Here is a 21,647-nt window from a genome sequence, read left to right as displayed (position 1 = left end):
CTAAGTCTGTTCGCTAATCCTTCAATATGGGGGCCCCATTGTAATTTGGAATCCAGCGTAATGCCAAGAAATATAGCAAATTCCAACGGTTTTATCACCACTTCGTTTAACAAGACATTTGCATCTACATTTTTGACATTTGGTACGGTATATTAATATATTTCGTTTTCTTGCTATTAAACAATAGGTTATTAGAGCTAAGCCATTACACGATATCTGATAGAATATCGTTTACTTCGTCTTACATTGCTTGGTTTCTTTTCACTTTGAAAATCAGTGGTGTCGTCCGAAAACAATACTACATTATGTTTTTTCTCTATAAGATTAGGAAGATCGTTTATATAGATAAGGAAGAGGAACGGTCCAAGAATAAACCCTTGTTGTACCCCCATACTGAGAGGAGTCCCAGGAGATCTCCTGCCATTCATGTAGACCTTCTGAATTATATTGTTTAGATATGAAGCCAGAAGATCGAGCGCAGTTCCTTTATGCCATAGTGACATAGCTTCCTGACCAGCGTTGAATGTTGAATTGTGTTCAACACAATCAAAAGCCGTACATAAATCACAGAACATGCCAAATGCATTTTGCGATTCCTCCCAGGCATCAAAAATATTCTTGATAAGCTCAACACCTGCATCCGTTGTTGAACTTCCCCTAGTAAAGCCAAATTATTTAAAATAAAGTAACTTATGAAAGTTAAAGTAAGTAAGCATTTGGCTTAAAATTATTTTTTCAAAAATTTTACTAAGGGTCGGCAAAACTGACACAGGGCGATAGTTATTCAGGTCAGAAGACCATAATTAATAAGAAGAGCGTAATTTTACTATGTTTCAAAAGGACAGGAAACACGCCACGCTTAATACAATTATTAAAGACTAATGCAAGATATGGTGCTATGACATGAATTATTGAACTTATTTGTTTTAACAGAAATGCCCCAGCAGTTTTTTTCATGTTTAGAGAATTAAAAGATTTAATTATTTCTCCAGGGCTAACATAACTAAAATTGAAAATATGTTGACATTCTCTAACATTTTCCAGAAGAAGTGAATCAGCAACACTGGTGGAGGAGACAAGAGTGCTTGTGATAGAAGCTGGAATGCCAGAAAAAAAATCTGAAAAGCAGAAGCAACTTCCTGCTGAGATAGAATTATAGTATTGTTAATTCATAGATTGTATTCAACGTTGCGATCTTTCACTCTTCCAGATTCCCAGTTAATTAAACATATAAATTCCAAGTCATCTTAATTTTATTCGGTGCATTTTTGTCTGATATGCATAGACTTTGCAATAGAACAAACACTTAAATAATTTAGAGTATTTTATAACATACTTGAGAAAAGATACATCAGGATTATATTATAATGATCTCTCACTATTTAGCTCATACTTATAGCCTTTGTCTTCTCCTATGAATGCCAGCTGTTGCCCAATCATTAAATAACAAGAGACCACCTGATTTGAATGTCTTAGAAGTAAATATAGAAGGAAACTCTGTTTTAATTATTTTAAATAACATATACATTTCATTGGGATAAATATTATATTTGAATAAATCCAAATTTGAGAGTTTAACTGACACATTACCTCTATATTTCTCCGTTCGCCTATTATTCACAGGAGCACACGTAACTTTTTAATTTTAGTACATTTATTGATCTCAATATTAAAAAAGGTCCCAAAGACCAAAGTAATCTGAACTCAGTTTGTTTATTATTATTATCATCCCTCGCTCGTCTCTTGATAACTGATATAAAATAAAACAATTTCAACAAAGTATGCTTTATTACATACAAAGTTAAAACTTACAAAAAAAAAGCATGGTTTTCTTACCTAGTTATGTTAATAAAAATGCTTAACTTTGCCCAGGGTTTTCCCTGACATATTTTTATCAAAAACGATTTGAAATTTTAAATAAATACATTCAAATCAGCCTTGGTTAATACTAAACTAAAAACTAGCCAATAACAAGCCCCTGTTTTATAATCGAAAACGTTTTCTTCTTACCTACATTATTCTCCTGGAGTACCAAACCTTCGAATTCATCGCACAAATCCCGAATAAAGCCAATCTCATTAGGCGTAAAGCTCTCTGGCAAATTAAACTTCATATACTCTTCGCTGTCCGCAACATTTTGACACATGTCACGAACTGTCGCCTGAAAGTCAGCGTCGACGTCATAGTTTTTTTTTTTCGTCTGCGGCTCCAACTTGAAGGCTTTCTGCCACAAGTCTTTCTCGGTTGCCGCGGATTTTTTGTTATAACGATCTAAATCGGCGAGCGCCTTGCCAATCTCGTGATTTTTCGGCTCGAGACGTTTCGCCATTTTGTAATATTTAATTGCGTCCTCGGTTTTACCTAACATTTCGTACGCGCGGCCATAATAGAACAACGCCTTGCAGTGTTTATTTATATCCGTTACATAGTCCAGATTCTGACACATGTTAATAACATGCTTTGGTTTATTTATTTTATAATAACACACAGCTAGGTTGACATATGTGTTGATGCGTAACCTTTTAATTTCGTTCTCTTCGTTCTTGTCTTTTGGCAGTGACATATTAAGCACTGTCATAGATTGCTGATAGTTTTTTATACATTTGTTGAATTTCTGTTTGGCGAAATAGTCTTTGGCTTGCGTGTGGAGAGAGTTGACCGTGCGAGTGGTGTTTTCGAATTTACTTTGCTCTGCCACCGGTAGGTCGTTGAACCTGGTAAATAAAAATAATGTATTTTGAGCTATCTTATATATAAAATTATGGTGTCCCGGTGTACCTAGGCTTTACGTGAAACCCACATAACCAACGCAGACTTAGGAAGCGTTGATACCAACGCATACGCATGAGCATTCACCACCCGTCGTTATCCCGGAGGGTAGCCCTTTCCCTTTGATTGGGCGCAAAAAAAAGGATCCCGATATAGAAAGACCTTCACCTAGCTGGTGACTGGATGAGACATATTTTTTACTAGCTGACCCGGCAAACGTTATTTCGCCAAATAAATTATTATTAGAGTTTCTTGGACATTGCAACATTACTTTATATTTCTAAAATAAAAGATAAAATAAGCGCAGCTTAAGTTACTCCTTATTACATCAGCTACCTGCCAATATAATTTCCATCAAAATCAGTCCATCCATTTCAGAAATTAGCCCGAACAAACAGACAGACAAACAAAAATAGTAAAAAATTTTATTTTGGTTAAGTACCGTATATATATTCATACACATGTAGTAAAAAACGGTTATTTCAATATTACAAACAGACACTCCAATTTTATTTAATATGTCAATAAATATATTGCATGGGTTGCCTAGCATATTTCAGTCCAGGATACGACTATTTTTTTTTTAATATTTCACCGGTTTGTTAATTGGAAAATTGTAAGAAATGTTATTCTGGTGTATGTACCATTACAAACAGACACTCCTATTTTATTTATATGCACAGATATAAAAAATATTGGATCACATATTACCTCACTGCGGCCTGGGTATCGTTCACAGAGTACAAAGCAATTACGAACAGGGCCGGCTCGGGTTTGATCCTTGGCAGGACCCCGTACGGGCCCCACGCTAGTGCTGGCTGCACCAACAGTAGGAACCGGGATTTGGGGCCCCGGATAGATGTTAGGCCAATTTCCAGTCCGGGCAGTATTTTTCCTTGGCCGAGTTTTATTTTCTGAAAAAGGAATTGATTAGTTGTGAACACAAGGATAGATCTATCTAACCTTAATCTAAAATTTAAAGTAAATAAATGAAATTTTCAAACAAACAAATTATATATTTAGGCATAGTTACTTGTTCAACAAGTGAGCAAAGTTATTTTTTGCTACGAGTGCTAGTCTAGAATTGAATCACGAGCGTAGCGAGTGATTCTAATATAGACCACTGAGGTAGTGAGTGATGTAAAGGCACGAGCCAAAAAAATTTTCTCTCGTGTGAAACATACAACTTTTCACCTCGACTAGTGAGAAAAGTGTTATAGGTTATACTAAGAGAAACAATTAAGATAATATTAAGTAATTACCGGATATGGTCACGTGGGGTTCGAAGTTTAAATCACTTTGCCTCAAGCTCGCAGCAAAAAGCATAGTTTTCACGTAGCAATATCGCCCTTTTCGTGCTAGAGAGGTGAAAACAACATTTTTATCACCTTACGTGGTACCATACGACGGCACGAAGTAGATGTCAGTACGCTAGCACGCGGCTACTAGATTTCTTACAGGTTGCTCCGAAATGATATTATAGAAAAATCATTTATTTAGGTGAATTATGTATTTCATTTTTGTTTTTTTTTTGTGGTTATGGTTATGTATTTCTACCCGTGTATTTATTTATTGCCGCAATTGTCTCCGCGGGTATATACAGGTGTACCGTAATCGAAACGTTGATTATTTTGTAACTACTACAGAAATCAAAAAACTTTAATAAAATCACACATTGATAAAAACACAAATATTCTAAGTATTGTTCATAATAAACTTAAGATACGAAAATAAAATTGAGAACGATAATGTTCAAATATATTCGAAATATTCGAATATATTTGAATATTATCTGGAATCTCGTTATAGAACAATGTACAACGCCATACAAAAGACTTACAAACTCGCCTTAGCCGAGTAGTAGGCATTATAAGTTTATGTCTGCTCCTGGCGTTAACATTATGGTTATGACAGTTTCTAGCAAATTCACTTATGGGCCTAGGAACAAACATAACATTATTAAAAATATATTGAGAGGCAAGATGGTAATTTCTTTAAATTTTTCTCTCAATAATTATTTAGAACTTAGGGTATAAATAGCGCGAATAGCCCTCTTCTGCAGCACAAAGATGGTATTGATATCGGCTGCCTTGCCCCATAGCAATATACTATATATTACAACAATTAGGTACAAAGCGGTTGCCCTCCCATAAGAAATTAAAACTTCAAAAATGTTTACGGAACCCTCAGTAGGCGAGTTCGACTCGGACTTGGCCGTCTTTTTGTTTCTTTTATTAAAACAACTGACTATACTAGCAGGACGTTCAGCTGATGGTAATTGATACGCCCTGCTCGCACAATGCAGTGCCACTCAAGATTATTGAAAACCCCAAAAATTCTGAGCGGCACTACAACTGCGCTCGTCACCTTGAGATATAAGATGTTAAGTCTCATTTGCCCAGTAATTTTACCAGCTACGGCGCCCTTCAGACCGAAACACAGTAATGCTTACACATTACTACTTCACGACAGAAATAGGCGCCGTTGTGGTACCTATAATCTAGCCGGCATCCGCTGCAAAGGTCACCCACTGGTCACTCATAAAAGTAAAGAAAAGACTTGGCCGTGTTTTTTTTTAACAATTTTAACTTACCATAGGTTGCCCGTTATTCCGCGTGAGAGTAGAATCGAAGGGTATTGTCGCTTGCTCCCAATAAGCTGCATAGTGTATCAATACTTCAGCATCCACTGGAACCAGTGGTCCATCACCTGTCATGGGAATGAAGACTGTATTATAGTTAGAATAAAAAGCCAGTCCTAGTAAACATTACATCATCCAAACGAGTGTTGTAATGTTGTTCTGAATTTCATTACAACACTCGTTTGGATGATGTAATGGTTATTAGAACATTGGGTGTTTTAATGTTGGCAATAAGCTAACTGTTTTACGGCCGTTCCCAATACACTATCTACAGATAGAGATAAATTACTACCTTCTACTGTCAGTAATTAGCTGTCAATAATCTGGAGCTGTCCCAATAAACCCGATAAGGCATTCTTATCGTCTTATATTGGGACGCATGAATTGCAATTTCCATACAAACTTCTATCGCTGGTAAGCTATACGTCGTCCCATTGACAGATAGCGTGTACGGATAAGGTGAGTTACTGATGATAAGTTTATTGGGACAGAAAAGTCAACGATAGCTACGATTTTTATTTGAAGTAAGAGATAGACTGAATATTGGGAACGGCCTTTAGAATATTTAACAGAGGATTTAAGGCTTTCTTGTATTGATAAGATTGTAGAAAAATGTATTAGTGACCAAATACATAGTTTCTATAGAAAACAGAACGTGATTTACCCAAATCAGTTTGGATTTCAGGCTGGTAAAGGCGCATCTGATCTTCTGTCAAAATTTACAAATGAAGTCAACGATCATCTGAATAAGAAAGAACAGGTGCTGGCTTTATTTATTGACTTTTCGCGTGCTTTTGAGATTTTGAAGCATAAACACTTGGTAGAGAAGCTTGCTAGTTGTGGTGTTCGTGGACCTTTATTAAAATGGTGCGAAAATTACCTCCATAATAGAACTGTTACAGTTAAGATCGATACTGCATATATTAGGCATGTATCATCTACAGAAGGTACAGCGCAGGGCTCAGTGTTGGGCCCTCTTCAATTTCTCTCATATGTAAATGATATGCATAAATGCATAAATTACTGCATGTGTTATCAATTTGCAGATGATACATGCCTTCTGATCCCTGATAAAGATCTTAAAAATGCTCGCGACCACCTGCAGGCTGATTTTAATTCATTGAATAAGTGGTGTCACGATGCTGATTTGGTAATTAACCCAGGTAAAACTAAGCTAATGATTATTAGCTTAGTTTTACCTTATGATTATAAGATCACCAAACCTCGCAAAACGTCCAATGGATGACATTCTTGCCCACGACCTACTACGTTGTTTGCACTCAAATAACAGCATTTGTAAATGCCCTGCTATCGAAGTAGTCGACTCTGTTACATATTTAGGCCTACATATAGATAGTAAATTTAATTGGAATAACCACATTGAATACATCTGCAATAACTTAGGCAATTTTTAGCTAATATGACGATTTTAAGAAATCGTATTCCCTTTAATGTAAAATTAATGTTATATAATTCTCTAGCTCAATCTTATATACAATATGGTTTTTAGTAGTTACGAACGTACATATAACTCCTATTTGAATGAAATATTTAAGCTTCAAAAAAGAATATTGAAACTTTTGCCTAACAAAAATTATAGTGACTATTCCGAAACTGAACTTTTTAAACATTGCAAACATTTTACCGGTGCAGGTACTGATGAAATATTTAATGTTAAAAGAAAACTTTTTCAATACTAAATACTGGGATAAAGTACAACATCCTGTATGCACGCGGGGCTGTTTATGCGCTCCGAGCGCGCTCAATAGATATGGCGAACGAACAAAACCTAGTTCCTCGCCTAATTAATGAATTACCCACTGATGTACGGAACTGTATAAATCCTTGTAATATTAAGAAAAAACTGAAGTCGTACTTTTTAAGTCACTTAAAATAAATATATTTACTTACACAATTTATCTAACTGGAACTAATGTTCTGTAGTTAATGTACCTAGATTTAACTCTTTGTTAGCATATATTACAAACCCGTGTGGTTTTCTGGAGCTGGCTTTAAGTATTTTCTTTTGTAAACTTTAATGTAAATAAATAAAAAAAAAAGCTTGGGTGTAGATAAACAAATCAAAAACATGTGCAATTCACACGTGATAGAAGTGAAACCTTCAAGATAATGAGACTAATGTAAAATTCCGGAAAGAGGATAATTGTAGGTATTAGTAATGAACATAGTTATACAACGTTTGATAATTATTTTACATCTTATTCGTACATATTAGATAGATTTAATCAGACTCATATACAAGAGGTTTATGGTAACTAAAGTATGAAATAAATATTTTGGTCTTAATATGGTCCATATATCTTTGGAACTCTGCGTCAATTACTGTTGAGTTTTTGGACGTCAAATTAAATTTGGCGTCTGAAAACACACTCAACGGAATCGCTGTATCCGATGCAAAATTTACATTAAACCTCTAAACTGCATATGAAGTCCTGGTACATGTTGCTAGGATGACACATGATTTCAACCGCTATTAAAGACATTACTATCACCGCTACCATATTTATGTTCTCCTGGTGTCTATGTAGTAATATCGTGCGAATGACGTCAGAATATACTAAGGTATATTCGCGTCATACAGAAGACAATCTCTTCTTCAACTATGATCGCCTGGTACCAAAACACTTAAAAATATCTAATTTTCGATCAGGACACGTGTCCTGACTCGAGATTAACATTTTATACCCATCCCAAGAAAAGTACTCAACACTGTTAAAGAAGTTTTCACTTCAATAAATGGTAATTTTAATAGGTAATGGTAATTTTAAATGAAACGAAGATAAAAGTGTGTGTGTCAGCTCCGACGCACGACCTGAGTTTACTCCTCAAGAACAATTGTCTTTGAACAGGTACTAAACAAAATCAAGTCCAATGGAGTCGGTTACAAACAGACATACAGCAGAAGCTAATAAAAGCGTATTAATTAAAAAAGATCGACATCATATGTAAGGGTAAGTAAACGCATTACTGAAAATTCTTAAAGAATATACAGGTTGTCCCAAAACTCAACGATAACCTGGTACCGGGCGAGAGGCCAAGGTATACCAGTTATGAAAAAAATAAGAAAAAAAATCTATGTCAGTAAGTCAAGCGATGACAGACATTTTTCGAAAATGTTAAAAATTTTACACCCTTTGTCGCATTTTTAGGTACTGTGATCGCAATTTTCACAATTTTACAGTGATTTTTTTAATAATGTTATCTCAAGTAACAGTCCTATTAATGGTAACCACAAATGAAAGTAATAATCATTGTTAACTAAGTAAAATAAATTAAATTTTGACGAGTTATGGTTTATAAAATTTATGTAAGTCAACTTTGACACTCTACGTTGGAAAAAAAATGTACTACACTACCTATGGCAAGTTTTTTTAAAAGATGGCCCATTTAGTCTAGATTTCAAAATAGTACAACACTTGCCACTTTTCTTGCCAATAAAACTGCTATTTCGTATTTTTTGCGAAAGGAACTCACGGAAAATTTAATCAAAATAAAACGGTAAATTATCGTAACACTTTATTATCCTAAAATTAAAGCAGATGCTCAAATTGTTTCTCTGCATCGCCTCAGAAATGACCTGTTCACCAGTCTTGCAAATCTCCTCGCATTGACTGATGCTGCATCAATTTTTGGCGCAATTCTGTTACATTTTGAATTGGTTTTGAGTAGACCTTTTCTTTTATGCATCCCCAACAACCATCCAGCAACCAACAAGCAACCATCTTGTTGATACCACATTTCTCTGTAGATGTTGAGTGGTACATCTTCTAGCAATGTCGGCAAATCATTTTGAAGAAAATGCAAGTAGGTGGCGCCATCTAAATTTTCAGTGAATTCAAATGGTCCAAGTATTTGACCATTTAATATTCCTGTCCACATGTTGACTTTAAATTGGTATTGGGATCGATCCTCACGCATCAAATGCGGGGTTTCCGTATGCCAACTATGAAGGTTATGTAAGTTTAAATAACTATCTCTTTTAAATGTCGATTCGTCAGTCCACAAAACTTTATTTAGAAAATCCGGATCTTCACGAATTTTCGCTAACATGGTTCTGCAGAAATCAACTCTGGGTGCGTGATCACGTGGTAACAAGCTCTGCACACGTTGTACATGGTAAGGATGAAAATCGTATCGTTTTAAAATTCGATGTGCGGTACTCTTCGCCACACCCGTTGCAATTTCAATCGCACGTACTGAGGTACTGGGGTCATTTTCAACTTCAGCGTCGTAGTTTCCTTGAGGTCTCCCACCAGATGTACGAGCAGTGGGTAATCGTCCTTCCGAGTATGATGCGTGCACATTTTGGAAGACACGATAATCTGGGTGCCGCTCCACATTCGGGTACCTCTCCCGATACAGTCGAGCTGCCGCAGAGGCATTACAATGGCACTCACCGTAGATAAGATGCATATTTGCATACTCTTGCGGTGTGTACAAATGCGGCATGTTGTTCACACACAGTTTGCACAGCACAAAGTCCAAAAACAAAGCCAGAGTCGTCAAGTACGGATAGAGTATCAAGTCCAGGGTAACACAAGCCAAAGTCGATAGTACGAAAGTAACACGATTACGAGAGAAGCGCAGTAAACGAAGAAACGATGCGTACTAAATGTTATTGTTTAAATTTTATTATGAACGACTGATGAGTCGTTGTGAGTGAGACGGATAGTGACGTCTCGTTTTGACAAATACCATAACTACTATCCATTTCTTTTTATCATTTTTGTTCATTACAAACAATGGAGACTTCGTACTTTTCAAACAAAAGAATATCAGTTTTTTTTTTTACTGAGGGATCCCTACACATAGCATACAAAATAGCAGCTTTATTGGCAAGAAAAGTGGCAAGTGTTGTACTATTTTGAAATTTAGACTAAATGGGCCATCTTTTAAAAAATCTTGCCATAGGTAGTGTAGTACATTTTTTTGCCAACGTAGAGTGTCAAAGTTGACTGACATAAATTTTATAAACCATAACTCGTCAAAATTTAATTTATTTTACTTAGTTAACAATGATTATTACTTTCATTTGTGGTTACCATTAATAGGACTGTTATTTGAGATAACATTATTAAAAAAATCACTGTAAAATTGTGAAAATTGCGATCACAGTACCTAAAAATGCGACAAAGGGTGTCAAATTTTTAACATTTTCGAAAAATGTCTATCATCGCTTGACTAAGTGACATAGATTTTTTTTCTTATTTTTTTCATAACTGGTATACCTTGGCCTCTCGCCCGGTACCAGGTTATCGTTGAGTTTTGGGACACCCTGTATATATTTTTAATTTATCTACATTTTTTACGACTATTCGGCGAAATATTATATATCAAATATTTTACATTTAAGTAGATGTTACATGATTACATCATTATAACAAATGAATAACTTTAAAAAAATTATAGATATTAAATTGGCCACGAATCGTTCATAAATCTTGGTATGTCTTGCTCAACTCTTAGGTTGTGGCGCCATCTACAAACCTTCTTCGAGTATTAACATTTTGACATCTCCGGAGGACACGCAGTCAATCATTTTGGACTCCAGGCTCCGAAACGTGTGGTATTCGGGACACGACAGCATCATCTTCGACGTTTCCTCCTCGATGTTCTTGAACACATCATCGGAATCACTGTAACATTTATCATAGGTTACTTATGGCCGTTCCCAATATTCAGTCTATCTCCGGTTGTGGCCTACTTGAGATAAAAATCGTTACTATCATTGACTTTTCTGTCCCAATAAACTTATAAACGGTAACTCACCTTATCCGTACACGCTGTCTGTCAATGGGATGATGTATAGCTTACCAGCGATAGAAGTTTTTATGGAATTTTTATGGAAGTTTTCAATTCAGGCGTCCCAATATAAGGCGATAAGAATGACTTATCGGGTATATTGGGACAGCCTCAGATTATTTACAGCTAATTACTGACAGTAGAAGGTAGTAATTTATCTCTATCTGTAGATAGTATATTGGGAACGACTTATGTCTCAAGGTGACGAGTAATTGTAATGCCGCTCCGAATTTTTGGGGTTTTTCAAAAATCCTGAGCGTCATTGCATTTTAATGGGCAGGACGTATCAATTACTATCATCTGAAAGTTCTGCTTGACTCATCCCTTATTTTAATAAAAAAAAAACTTACTACAAAGCTGTGGAATGAGCTTCCTTGCACAGTGTTTCCGCGACTATACGACATGGGTACCTTAAAAAAAAGCGCATACACCTTCCTTAAAGGCCGGCAACGCTCCTGTGATTCTTCTGGTGTTGCAAGAGAATGTGGGCGGCGGTGATCACTTAAGAACAGGTGACCCGTACGCTCATTTGTCCTATTCCATATAAAAATGTTATACCTGTCATCATCATCAATAATGCCATCATCTTCCAAGTCATCACACTGTTGCTTCTTGAAATCCAAATCAATCTGAAATTCGCTGTCGCCTGATAGCAAATCCCTGAAAGCATTAATAGTATTAGTTTACCTAGTTTTAAAGCTAAATTAAAGAAATTTATTTTTGAGCACCAAAAAAAAGAGGAAATGTTAAAGATAGATTACCAGTGCAATCTAGTTTGCTTGTGGAAATTTTTGTATCCTACTAATATTATAAATGTGAAAGTTTGTATGTCTGGATGTATGTTTGAACTTCTTTAACGCAAAATCTACTGAATAGATTTTGATGAAACTTTACAATAATGTAGCTTACACACCAAAATAACAAATAGGCTATAATTTATAAAACTATAGTGTGAATTATACAAAATATAAAAAAAAAACAACCGACTTCAAAAACACTATTCCAAAATATGGTTTATATTTTATACGTATGTATAGCTAATTTTAGACTATGGTTTTCTAATGGATGCCATTGTCAATTCTGGACCAAATTACAATGGGACCACACGGGATGCAACAACTTTCAAATAAAAAAAAGAATTATCAAAATCGGTTAACCCAGTCGAAAGTTTTAAGGTTACAAACATAAAAAAAACATATTGACGAATTGAGAACCTCCTCCTTTTAACTGTAAAATTAGTTTTCTTTGGAAAACTAACATTAAAATCTTGTTTATATTAATTATCCTAATCTGTTCTCTAAAACAAATTTTTTTTTTTCAATATTAGAAATTATTAGATGTTCTACTTACTCGCGGCCACGCGCTAAACCTGCACGATACAACGCTAGTAGGGAAGATGTTCTACTTTATCGCGGCCGCGCGCTAAACCTGCAAGACACAAGGCTAGGAGGGAAGCCCTAGAATAAGAAATACTCTTCATCAATCACTCTCTCCCTTGAATAAAAACCTCCTCCTATCCTTGAACAAAAACGTCCCACATTTTAGTGACACTCTATTGAGTTTCATTCTTAAAAATTTTACCCTCCTGCACCTAAAGAAGTTTTCCTTCAAAAAAAATTACTACACAATAAATACAAGAAACTGACCAATCGGAGACAGGCTCATAAAGTAACGGCCAGTGAAATTGCCAAAATATCATTGGCTTACAATATCACTATAGTGTAGGAATGTTTGCCGATGCTTGTGTTGACTGTTTGTTTCTAGTGTTCATTTGTTTATGGGACCTACTAGCCTATTCTGGTGTACCTCAAGGGTATCATCTAGGGCCTTTGTTGTTTAACATATTCATTAACGACATCAGTAATTGCTACAAATTAGATCGTCATCTAAAGATCTTTAGACTGTCTCTTCAAATTCAGATGCAGACTTTTTACAGGAAGACTTAAACAATATGTTATTGTGGTGTCGTAACAATGGCATGATGTTAAACGCTAACAAGTGTCATGTTATGAAATTTTTTAGAATGAAAACATCTCTTGCAACAACAATATCACATTGATGGTAGTATTTTGTCTGAAGTTCCTCATATACGCGATTCAGGAGTTACGATAGACAAGAAGCTCCTTTATAATATCTACATAGATAATATTGTTTAAGAGTAATTGGGCCGATTCGGTTCTGGCGTTGTGATTAATCAGTGTTAATTTTTATTGGGACCTACTGTGAACAAGGGCAGAATCGTTTCAATATCAATAAGTTGATTACACAAATGCATAACTCGTAAGCTCGTGTTGACTTTTTCTATGCAAAAATGTGAAAGAGAGGTGCGCTGAGACCCAGGGAGCAACAACAGCATACTGGCTGAACTGACGGATTGGCTCGACTGTGTATAAACACAGCTGTTATGAACTGCATGTTGCACACGGGTACTGAGGAATATGGGGCTCTTTTGAAGATAATTTATAAATATCCAGACAACTGAGCTTTTCTCGGATTTTTAGACTTGAACAAAAAAAAACCAAGTTCCATAGTATTTTCATACAATGATTTTTACTCAAATTCAATTGCTATAAGACAATCATAATCTAGTCCGAGGCTGTCCATTCGCTAAGATATTAACTGTCAACCTAAAATCTTGTCACCGTTTTAATGGCTGACACAGTCTATCTAGACATATAAATGATCTAACTGACTGACAACCTGTATAACCAAGTGGTTAGTGATCCTATGTACAAAGCTAGAGGTCCCGGGTTCGAATCCCCGTAAGTACAAGCACTTATATGATGAATATGGAAGTTTGTTTCCTAGTAATTGATGTTTATATGTATGTTTAAGTATTGTATTAAATATATTATTGTCTCCCAACCCATAACACAGGTTATATGCCTAATTTGGGGCAAGATAATTTATGTAAAAAAGTGTGTCAATATTATTATTTTTTTTATTATCTAAGGCATATAACTACAAGATTTTTTTATGTTGTATGATATTGTGGATTTAAATTATTTTCAATGTTGTCTGCTCTGTGTAGTGTGTCATAATAGATTACAATCTATTAAGTGTTAAATACCTTTGATAATTACATTCAAATATAACACAAAAATTACATGAAAAATTTAATGAAAGTTAAAAAGGTTTAGATTGTAATTTGAAATGAAATAATTCTAATAGGTATGTACCTACTAGAAATATTGTTTGGAATACAAAATAATATTATGAAATCCAATACATTGAGTTTAGAGGACGAATAATGTGATATGTATTAATAATTATTTTAAAATATCTAAAGGAAACTTTAAAGATAGCTAGAGTTGCGGTTAAATGGCCAAAAGTAATTGTTTGCGATGTTGTTGATGTAAAAGATATTTTATGGAGAATATCTCCTTCTAAGAGCTATATACCAACCTACAGTTATTTAACCACTACGGATTTCAGATCAATGTGATGCTTAAAACACAATTTAATACTCACTTTAAATTAATTCCTTTTGACAACTGCACCGGTTCATCAAAAGCATCTCCCATTTTTCGATTTTAACTAAGTACTGTGTTGATTATCAGAAATATAATATTATGTACGAACGTTCCAAACGACAAACAACAATTTTGAAATTTGAAAACTATCGATCTGCTTTTTATTTTATTTTTTTGGATTTTATGGCCTGGTAACGAGACCTTTAAGCCTGTCTTTTTTCGGTTATCGATCTGCGATTTGTTAAAAGCACAGTTAAAAGTTTACAACTTTTTTTTATTAGGATTTGGCAACTAAACCACAGTAGACATATTATGTACCTACCTACCAGTATGGAAACTAAGCCTTGTTGACAAAATACTTACCTACACGTGCGAACACTCCATTGAAGCTTTAGAGACTGAGCGTTTGGCGATTAAATAAAACAACTGCTTGACTGTGAGGAATATGTGGAAGATATATGGAAGATAAAGATTTGAGAATAATATTATGTGTTCTATCACGCTCTAAAACTAATGCTATCGCAGTTTGTGTAAACTCGCGTCGAACCTCGATCATACGATGTCAATGAGCATTCCGCACCTACGGCTGTTGCTCATTGATTAAAATTGCATGAATAGCGATCGACCCCCGAGTCCCGACGCTCCATTCGAGGACGCTCGGCTTTGTTGTGCGGTTGTGTAACGCGGAGCATATGACTGATCACGTGAGTATATCTGCGATCGTCGAGAGAAAGTACGATGCTTGAAACTTCACTGAGATGACTAAACTGGTGATCTGTATGATTCTATGAGTTGATGTACAGCATTATGAAATGGTTCTTATCAGAGCTAATATTACGTTATACAAAATAAAATGTTCTTATCAGAGCTAATACTACGTTATATAAAATAAAATGTTCTTGTCAGAACGAATCTTTCGGCATACGCTTATTACAGTTATTATGCACGATTACTATTTCTACGGTCTATAATGCTACGTTACAAGTTAGGTATTAGACATTTGTATTAATTGATATTATTGGTTGTAGGTACAGCTACAGGAAGTCCCCTTCAAGTGAAACGCACCGGCAACTTGGTGAGTCGGCCTGTCCTTGACATTTTGATAGGCTGGGACGTCAAGTTGTTCGTAGGGTCCGTTAACGTGGTATTTTGGGTATTGGTGGTATGTTTGTTAGGTATGGTATCGGTAAGGTTTTGGGTAACTTGTACAGGTAAAGGTAATGAATATAATGTATTGTTTTCTTCAGTTTAATTTAATTAATATGCAGGTTTTAAATGGTCGATCGATATGTTTGTTTGTCGACCTGGTAACTGAATGGTACAAACTTTACCACATAACACGGTACGGTCCTTCATATGGTGTTTGTAATGGTGGTTTTACTGAATCTATTCTAATAAACACATGACTGGATGTATGTAAGTCTTGATGAACAAATATGTGTTTTTTTATTACGATGTGAAGTAGGTGAGTGTGGTTTGTTAGCTGCGATATGGGTACGTAATTTATCAACGTAGGTATGATCCAATGAGGTAGATGATGTATGTGTGTTTATGCCGAAGAAATCACTTGGTAGATGAAGGTTATAGCCGTATGTTAGTTCGGCGGCGCTAACGCCTGTGTCCGATCGTAGAACTGCGCGCAGGCCTAATAATACGGTTGGTAGTTCATTGACCCATGCACAGGTGTTCGTTAACCTTGAACGAAGGGCTGTCTTTAAGCAACGATGAAAGCGTTCTACCTTTCCGTTACTCTTTGGGTTATAGCTAGTACTTCGTATCCGTTTAACTCCCATAGTTTTCATAAGGTTGGTAAACAGAGAGCTTTCGAATTATCGACCTTGATCGCTTAAGCAGTGTCGCTGGGCATCCAAATCTTGAGATCCAGTGATTGTATATGATATCTGCAATTGTCTCGGCTGTAATATTGTCGCAACCAGTATGTCTGTCGATCATTGTTATCAGATAACGATGTCCTTGAGCAGAGGTAGGTAGAGGTCCAACAATATCTATGTGTATATGCTGAAAACGATCGCTTGCGTCAAAACATTGAATTTTGCTGACTGTGTGGCGTTGTATTTTACTTTTCTGACAATTTATACAAGTTTTACTCCACTTCCCGATGTCGATATTCATTGATGGCCAAAATAATTTTTGAGATATTAATTTACGTGATGTTCGTATTCCTGGGTGAGTAATATTATGTACAACTATTAAAAATTTGTTTGCGGAATTCTGTAGGTATGTAAGGACGTATATGACTTGACGTTTCGCAATATAATTCTAGGTTCGTGTTAGGTACATTTATTTTCTTGAAGGTTAAGTTTGGTTGTTGAATGAGTTGTGTTATGCTGCTGTCTCTCTCTTGTGCGATTGATAATTCGCTGTAGTCGATCGTAGGTGACACTGTTATTGTTTCTATTCGACTTAATGCGTCGGCAATAATATTGTTTTTTCCACTGATGTATCGAATATCGGTTGTGAATTCACTGATGAATAATAATTGGCGCGTTCGACGTGGCGTTTCGTTTGCAGTATGTGTTTTATTCATAGCGAATGTGAGGGGTTTGTGGTCTGTGAATATAATTAATTCACGTCCTTCAAACATCTTACGGAAATGTTTCACTGACTTATAGACGGCTGAGAGTTTTCTGTCATACGCTGAGTATTTCTTCTCCGCCTCTAAGAATTTCTTTGAGAAGTAACCGAGTGGTTGCTAATTATTTTCGATGTGTTGTTGTAGGACTGCACCTACTGCATTGTCAGACGCATCGCAGAATATTGCGATAGGGGCATCATGTGATGGGTGAGCGAGTAAGGTAGCTTTGGATATACTATTCTTGCACTCTTCGAATGATTGTGATGCTTCGTCGGTCCATTCAATTATTGTTTTACCACGTTTCTTGACATGGTGTAGGTAAGCGTTTAGCGGAGCTTGTATTGATGCAGCATTCGGTATGTGGTCACGATAGAAATTTAACCTGCCTAGAAATCGTCTTAAACCTTCTATAGTTTTCGGTTTTGAATATTCGGTAATGGCTTTAATCTTCTCTTCTGGTGGCTGTATACCGTTTTTTGATACGATGTATCCAAGAAATTTGACTTCCGTTTTGTCTAAGTTACACTTCGCGGGATTGATAGTAATACCGTTTTCTTCCAATCTTCTAAGAACTGTTCTTAGGTGATCGCGATGCTCAGTCTCGTTTGCTGAGGCTATGAGCAAATCGTCGATAAATGGGAAAACGTAGTCTTATCCACGGAGCACTTCGTGAATTAATCGCTGAAATGTTTGTCCCGCATTCTTCAGACCAGGACACATGCGAGGAAATTCGAATAAACCCATTGGTGTGATGATAGCTGTTTTCTCTATGTCCTGTTCCCTGGTCTTCAATTGTTGGTAAGCGCGGTTGAGGTCGATTGTGGAAAATATTGTTTTTCCAGACAGATGATGGGTGAAGTCCTTGACTCTCGGCACTGGATAACGATCGGATTTGGTTATGCTGTTCAATCGTCTATAATCACCGCATACCCGTATATCGCCATTCTTCTTAGGTACTATATGGAGTGGTGAAGACCATGGACTATTACTCGGTCTGCAGAGTCCTTGTTGCATCATGTTTTCGAATTCTTTCTTCACTATTTCATAGCGATGAGGTGGAATGGGACGAGCACGGCAATGTAATGGAGGTCCTTGTGTTTCAATATAATGTTCCACGTTAATTTTTGGCGATAATTGCATCGATGGTAATCTCGTGGTACCGGGGAATTCGGCGAGTATCGCGTGGTACGGGGCCTGTATATCGATACTTCGTATTGTGGGTGAGGTCGATAACATTATTGGCGCGTTGATTTTTAAATTTGTGACGGCATCAATTAATCTTCGATTTTTTAAGTCTACGATAAGTTGATGGTGGTTGAGAAAATCGGCACCTAATATTGGTTTCGTGACGTCAGCTACAATAAACTTCCACTTGTATGGTCGACGGAGGTTCAGATCGAGTTCTAATGTTTTCTCACCATAAGTTGAAATTGTTGTGTTGTTTGCAGCGTACAATTTAAATGGTAGAGGCGTTGCTTTCAGGCCTTGTTTTCTTGGTAGGACGGATATATTAACACCGGTATCTACTAAGAATGACATCTTTGTTTTCTTGTCTGTGACAAAAAGGCGGTATGAAGTGTGAAGGACGCCGGGTTCCGCCGCAGCTAACGTCCGTTCTTGTTTCCCGATGGCTCTTTCTTGAAGCTGCAGGGCGTAGTACAACGTCGTGCTTCACTACCAAATCGGCGATGGTAATAGCAGTAAAGTGTTGGTGAGCTATTGAGTGTGCGGGAACGGTGTTGTGACGAACTTTTATTGCGAGATGACGAGCGAAATCGGTGGCGATGATAGTGTTGAGATGGACTTGACTTGAGTTGGGCGACTTCTAGTGATAGTTTTCGTATCTCGTTAATAAGGAATTGTGTGTGATCTACCTGATTTGACGTCGATTATTCTGGACCTGATGCTGATGGCTGGCTGGAGACGGCTGGTGGCTGGCTGGAGACGGCTGCTACCTCCTGGATTTGCTCCATCATCGTGTCAGCAAGCAACGCTAGTTCCTCCAGCGTGGACTTCGCGCTGAATGACTCGCTGACGGCGAGCACGGAGCGGACGTGGGCTGGCAGCAGCTTACTCCACATCATGCGGAGGGTGGAGTCGGTAACCTTGTCCCTTGCAAGGTTACGCATGCGTCGCAGTAGCTGTGAAGGCTTCTGGTCTCCAAGCTCCATCTCGGCGAGTAGCTTCTGGAACTTGCGGCTGTCGGATTCTTCATACACCGATATGAGACGTTCCTTGATAGATGAATATTGTTTGTCTCTCGGTATGATAAATAGGATGTCGGAGATTTGTTCGATGTCAGCCTTTTCTAATTTGACGAGCACCATCTGTGTCAGCTGGGCTTGACTCCTCTTGAGATCATCGGTGGCGGCTTCAAAGCTGTGATACCACAATCGCGGATTTTCCCGCCAAAATGGTGGTATGCGCATCGACAGTGAAATGGTGGAGATTTCTGTCGCGGTAGGCGCTGGGAGTGGCTGAGCCTGGTTTGTGTCTTCCATTTCTTCGTCGGGTTGATATTCCTCGAGCAGAGATTCGTCGAACAGGAATTCGTCGTTTCGGCGAGCTGGTGAAGCTGTTCTTCAATGTGTAGCCGGGCAGAGGTTCGGTGTTCTTCTGTTCTGGCTTCCTTCCGTCGGTGTTCTTGTTCGGGTTTCTGGCTCCCTTCCGTCGGCGTTCTTGTTTGGGTTCCTGGCTTCCTTCCGTCGGCGTTCTTGTTCGGGTTCCTTCCGTCGGTGTTCATGTTCGGGGTCACCACTTTAGAGACTGAGCGTTTGGCGATTAAATAAAACAACTGCTTGACTTTGAGGAATATGTGGAAGATATGATTTATTAAAAAAAAAAAAATTAAAATTTCTATACTTGGTATTAAAATATATATACAAAATTACTTAAATCTACTTATTAAAGCAATTTACAATTAAGCCTTATATATGTAGGTATCAGAAAACTTATTTCTACAACCCTATCTACGTATTAAGGGATAAAACTTTATTATGCTTAAAAACTAATACATGAGGTTTGTGGGGGGGAAATCCAGGAAACTGGGAAAACCTGGCTATTTGCTATTGATATAACGTAATATCAATCGTAACCTATCACTTAACCTAACTTAAGACTAATGACTAGAACTTAAAACTAACTTAAAAACTAAGGTAAATAAATACATAGATATGTATACATACATATATAATATATTGTTGCGTAGCAACCCTTCGAAGTATATGACGAGAGTTGTCAAACTTCAAGACATTGTTAATTTCAACAGCTCCGTCAGCAATACTCGTAGCTCAGCGGAAAAGTGTTTACTTTAGACGCTGTAGACCCGTGTTCGATACACCTACCAGTGTATGGATTTTTTTGGGTTTTGTAAAGTTAAAGGAAATTTCTAGTAAGTTCAGGATCAAATCGAACATATGTAATGGAGGGATGGAAAATGTGTAAGCAGGATAAAAATAGTTAAAAGAATTTTCTAGTACAATTTAAATTTAAAAATGGAATGGGAGAATCATTTTGAAAATAGAACGGATCCGGGGGTTATAAGCCGTACTAAGCGTAGCCTACGGCAGTTCTAGTTCTGACTCGAAAGAGTAAAGAAGAAGAAGAAGAAGAAAAGAAGAAGTAGTGAAAAGTGGAAGTGTTCCAAGAAGAAGAAGATAGAAGAGACTTAGACCTTAGTGTTCGGTGCGTTGTGTAGGTAGTGTGTGACGCGTTGAAGGTACCGCCGCCCACAAGAGGAACAGCGTCAGACCGGCGAAGTGCAAGTTCAGAAAAAGTGAACGCAAATAAAGACTCGTTACTATAAGCGGAGTATTATTTCCAATCCCTGACCCACTCCCGTGTCAATATAAATATAAGAAGCTTGTGGGGAGGGGGGGGGGGAATCTTGGGAAAGGGAAGGAGGTAGAGGGAATAGGAGGCCAGTTTTCGCCGTTATTTAATTCTTATAACTAAACCAATTTACAATATATTGGTTTTACATTTATTCAGACCTAGCTAGAACTCTGTGTGCGTTAGTGTGTGTGTGTGTATACGCTAGTGTTCTGTGAGCTCTAACCAGTTGTGATGTGGTAATGCATGTTTATAACGTTTTATGCTGAGGCAGTACTCTGTGAGTGACTTACGACTACAAGTCGACCGGAGGGCGGGGTTTATTCCGTCCTTCAGTCGGCGTAGCCCTCTGTAGAAGCTATGAGATATCTCTTGTATGTGTTGTTCTAGTGTTGGGATGTTTTTCTTTATATGAAGTCGTTTAAGATTTGTACGCGGGTGGGTCCGGTAGATGGTTTTAAGGGATCTATTTTGCACAGTTTGTAGTTTACGATAATTGTTTTGATTTGTGTTA

At 37.0% G+C, this 21,647-nt stretch overlaps 1 protein-coding gene across 1 annotated transcript; it reads right to left on the bottom strand.

The window, feature by feature from the left end:
• Positions 1-1,769: 1,769 nt before the first annotated feature.
• On the bottom strand, positions 1,770-14,874 carry LOC126965417 (inactive peptidyl-prolyl cis-trans isomerase shutdown-like). The gene is made up of 6 exons (XM_050809021.1): positions 14,705-14,874; positions 11,792-11,893; positions 10,919-11,067; positions 5,363-5,478; positions 3,481-3,683; positions 1,770-2,714 (listed from the first exon to the last, which is right to left on the bottom strand). Exons 1-6 carry the CDS (start codon positions 14,755-14,757, stop codon positions 1,961-1,963), a joined length of 1,377 nt encoding a protein of 458 aa, XP_050664978.1. The 5' UTR covers positions 14,758-14,874; the 3' UTR covers positions 1,770-1,960.
• Between the last annotated feature and the right edge of the window lie 6,773 nt (positions 14,875-21,647).

The sequence above is a fragment of the Leptidea sinapis genome, chromosome 7 (assembly GCF_905404315.1).
Source record: "Leptidea sinapis chromosome 7, ilLepSina1.1, whole genome shotgun sequence".
NCBI lineage: Eukaryota > Metazoa > Arthropoda > Insecta > Lepidoptera > Pieridae > Leptidea > Leptidea sinapis.
Note: the sequence above shows the minus strand (reverse complement) of the source record. Positions and strands in the feature narration are given on the sequence as shown.